This window comes from Citrus sinensis, chromosome 7, assembly GCF_022201045.2.
Source record: "Citrus sinensis cultivar Valencia sweet orange chromosome 7, DVS_A1.0, whole genome shotgun sequence".
Taxonomy (NCBI): domain Eukaryota; kingdom Viridiplantae; phylum Streptophyta; class Magnoliopsida; order Sapindales; family Rutaceae; genus Citrus; species Citrus sinensis.
In genome coordinates, this window is record NC_068562.1 from 14,903,328 (window position 1) to 14,908,007 (window position 4,680).

Genomic DNA, 4,680 nt, shown 5'->3' on the forward strand with positions numbered 1-4,680 from the left:
TTCATCAAAATCAGACGCATACAATAATCAAAATTGTCACCATTTCATCACACTTCGGCCCGAATAAATTATTCTTAGGCACACACCTATTTGCAAAATTCCCTATTCTACTACATCTAGATCTACCCTCTAAATCATCTTATGCTACAATATGATAATTTTTAAAAAGTAAAATATATACATGACAATACTGAGTCAAACATCACCGAAATATGATGAAGAGATAGTCTATTGAGAGTTGTTTTCACCTTGCCAACTCCAAACAATGTCTTTGAGAGCAGGCCTCACATCCTCTTCACAAAACTTCTTGTACTCCAGAGTGTCTCCGGCGGACTTCGAGAACTCCACCACCGCCACCTCCGGCGCCACCTCGTAGACCTCCGCCGTCACCGCCAATTTCCCTTTCCTTCCCTCATCCTTCCCTTGCATCTTCACTTTGAATTCCTTCACACACACCCCAAGATTCAATTTCTTTGCCAAGCTCTCAAGCTTCCCCATTATAGCTGAAGACGAACACTTTGATGTAAACATAGAACCTGATTTCCTCTCGCTCTCAAACAAACTAGACAGATCAAACCCCGACGACATAGATGATATGAACTCAAACGCATTATAAAATCTTGGCGAAGATACCTCTGTTCCTATCAATTCAACATCTCTATTGTCACCATCATCTATACAAACTGCCACAGGTTTGCTAAAACCCTTAATGAACCAAGGGTTTATCATTATTTCAGAAACTGAAATCCTCTTCTGAGGATCAGCAACTAGAATTCTTGAGATCAGCCTCCTTGCATCACAAGAAATCCAGGGCGGAAACTCATATTCCGCCTTGAAAATTTTCCTGTACATCTTCATAATATTCTCATTCTGGAACGGCAAAAAACCTGAAAGCAGAACAAACAAAACTACCCCACAAGACCAAATATCAGATTTCGCTCCATCATAGCCCTTTTTCCGCAGAACCTCAGGAGCAACATAAGCCGGAGTCCCGCATTGCGTGTGCAGCAAGCCATCGTTCCAAAGCTGCTCAGGCAAAGCAGAGAGCCCAAAATCTGAAACTTTCAGGTTTCCATTTTCATCCAACAAGAGATTCTCAGGCTTCAAGTCCCGATGATAAACTCCGCGACTGTGGCAAAAATCAACTGCACTGATCAACTGTTGAAAGTACTTTCTTGCCGATTCTTCTTTCAGTTTCCCCTTGAGGACTTTAGCAAACAATTCTCCTCCCTTCACATACTCAATGACAAAGAAAACTTTGGTCTTTGTAGCCATCACTTCTTTTAATTCAACAATGTTTGGATGTTTCACCAAACGCATGACCGAAATTTCTCTCTTGATTTGCTCCATCAACCCTTGTTTCTTGACTTGATCTTTGTTGATGACCTTGATTGCCACACTCTCTTGAGTCACCAAATTTTTCCCATAATAAACTTTAGCAAAAGTACCTTGCCCTAACATTCTCCCCATCTCATACTTTCCAAATAGAATATTTCTTACTCGCTCATCCATAGTCTCAAATTTCATGCAGCAAACCAAAAATCGATCAATGAAAAGAATTGGACCCAAATTCTCAATTCACATCAAGAAACACTTTCTGTCGTATGGGTTGGTAGAAAAACTGAAATTTTGCTAAAAGGTTTTTTGGGGGCGCAAGCGTCGATGATTACAAGAATGGTACTTTTGAGTTTGGTCGAAAAGATTTCGTGTTTGGGGAGTGAGAAAATGAGGGAGTAAAGTGAGGAAGCGGACATGGGTGTGCCTTGCACTCATTGGAGGACGTGGTATTTTGGGCAATTAATTCAATGTGGCCAAGCAAATGGACGAATCCGATTGATACAATTTGGCCAATGATAGTGGGGGCACGTAGGGGAAATGTGGACCCGAGTTGTTTATGACATTTTCGTAATGGTGCAGGCGTTAAGTTTTGGAGAAGAATCTGGTCTTGTAGTGGCCCTCTGTTTTGCCAAACAGCAGTCACATTTCAATATTTTCATGTTATTAATAGCCATCAAAGTATTTATTTTGTATTTGACGACCTTAGCATGACTTGTTATTAAACTTCGTCAACACTCACTCATATGAGAGGAGTTGGAACACGTACTATTATTAGACCACTCACCACTGTATCATGTTTATCACAAACTTATCTCTTTACCGTTTCCACACACAAAATTAAGATGTCATATGATGTTTGAATTTTTCAAATTCCATCCGTATCTGACTAAAAGATTGGAAAATTTCTTCAAATTTATCCATACAATTACCCGTTTGCTTATAATTCTAAAAGTAACTATCATTATTAATTAAGAAAATAATAAAATATATAAGTGTTATTTAGCTTTATTCGTAAAATCTCTTGAGTAAAAATTAGAAATTTAAAGATGCTGCTTATATTAAAAATTATATATATAAGGGGCACATCAAATCACGAAAGCATAATTTGGTCAGATAATAAGTTTATAATAAAGGCTCAGATGATCAATGCGGGGTCAGTCTCTCTTTATGTTTGCAATCATAAGAAGGTGAAGTAAGCAAAACTCTTTTTGCAAAAACTTATCAAAATTGCAATCCAATTTAATTTGCTTAAATTGAATGCCTAATTAATTGAGCGCCACGTGTTTCTATAGTAACCGTAGTTTTCGGCAACAAGATTGTAAAAATCTCCATTTGGATGAGGAAAAATAAGATTTAATATCTAATTATGTGTCTCGTATTAAAAATAAATAAATATTCACATCACTCATATGAGATAATGATAAATCATCTACCATATCAATTTAAATAAAAAATTTATACTTGTTCAAAAAAAAAAATACAAATTTTATACTCTAATATATATATATATAGTGATGATACAACCACAAACTCTTGTACAAACTTATCTTGTACAAACTGATATGGCATTAATTCATTGGTTGAATGAAAATATAAAATAATAGAAATAAATCATGTAGACCAAGAGATATTTAATTCAACCAATGAATTAACGCCACATCAGTTTGTACAAAATAAATTTATATAAGAGTTTGTGACTATATCATTACTCATATATATATATAGCCTTCAATTTTTCTAAGTGTGAACAATCTATTAAATCATAATAATTTAATAGAGTATTTGCATAAAAAAAAAGGTCTCTGCATGTGAGAGAGAGTGTGTGTGTGTCTCTCTCTATATATAAAATTTTCAATATAGGATTTTAAGGTGTGGAAAAGTTTGGAACAACTTTAAAACCATGTGGTTTTAAAGTGTTGATTTCATAATTCTTTAAAACTGTACAGTTTTGAATTTTTTCTAGACCTTTCTGCACTTTAAAATTTCAGATCAGATTCTTCTCTAGTGCCGGTGCCCGCATTTTTTTTATGTGATACACTTTAAAACCGCACGGTTTTATAGTTCATTCAATAACTAACTTTTTTAAACTGTACGATTTAAAAGTGTGTCCGTATTAAAAAAAAATGCGAGCGTCCGCACCTGAGAATTATTATATAAAATATGCGGGCGTCCGCATATATATATTCTCTAATTTAAAACCTAGATAATATGAGACGAGGTATAATTTATTACTGTGGATAATTAGTTAATTAGAAGGCTAAGAAATTTTCCTTTCTATCCTAATCCTGTTGACAAATACAATAATCTCATGATTAACTGGTGTTCCTTAATTGTATTCATTAACCTCATGAATGACCTTATGGGTGCTTTTGGCATTTTGTATTATATTCCATTATTCTGTATTATTTTAATAGAAACATATTGTATTATGCTGCATTAAATTAGTATTGTGTTATAATAATGTTGTACAACTTTTAGACCTACATTGTACTATACTAATTTTTAATTATATTATATTTGGTGTTGATGTACATTGTATCAAATTTTTTATATTATTTTAAATGATATATTTTTAAAAAATATTTATTAATTCTTAAAAAAATATAGAAGTTTTAAATTTTAGAACTTTTACATTATGTTTTTTAGTATAAATTAAAAAAGAAGAATAATAACTCTTCATAAAACATATGTAAAATTAACAAAATCTAAATTTTTTTGCCACATATAACATTTATTTTTTTTAACATGTTTCGAGTATATAACCTATGAAATAAAGATCGAAACCGCTAATTCATTCAAATAATGATAGGGAGGATTTTTTTTAAGCAATAATGGAAAAGCTTTATTTATTCAAAAAGGTGAAAAATGTTGATACAGAGACCGCAATTTAGATTCCAAAACGGCAACACATTTATGAGGCATTGAAATCATAGCTTCAAGCTCCTACAAATTAGTCTGAATACTGATCTAGCACATAAAAATACAAAAACACCATCCAACAATCCGTCGCATTGTCGCCACATAACGCACAATGGCTCATCTTCATGACAATCCCAAAAGGCTTGAACGGTAATTTCGCAAAAACTTTCCCTTTGAGAAGTTAAACAAATAGAACGAGGGCGACAATGGCACAAGATTTGAACTTAATGAGAGCATTTGGGGTGTCGTTATTGCAAACCTGTTCAAGCCTTTCTCCCGCACATGTTTAGTTTATGCGGTCTAAACCACGTTGATGTAGAATGTTATTTTAGGATCCTAGAATTTTATTATTTTAAGTCATTTAATTTTTTTATTTTAATTAGAGTCAATTATGATATATATTTTATTTTTTTTATTATAATT

At 33.3% G+C, this 4,680-nt stretch overlaps 1 protein-coding gene across 1 annotated transcript; it reads right to left on the reverse strand.

The window, feature by feature from the left end:
• Nucleotides 1–2,060, reverse strand: LOC102615990 (CBL-interacting serine/threonine-protein kinase 25-like). Its single transcript, XM_015525618.3, has one exon. The coding sequence runs from the start codon at nt 1,525–1,527 to the stop codon at nt 229–231; it is 1,299 nt and encodes a 432-aa protein (XP_015381104.2). The 5' UTR covers nt 1,528–2,060; the 3' UTR covers nt 1–228.
• Between the last annotated feature and the right edge of the window lie 2,620 nt (nt 2,061–4,680).

Excerpts from the sequence above, each read along its gene's own strand:
- LOC102615990 (XM_015525618.3), bottom strand. The coding sequence starts at position 1,527 with ATGAAATTTGAGACTATGGATGAGCGAGTAAGAAATATTCTATTTGGA.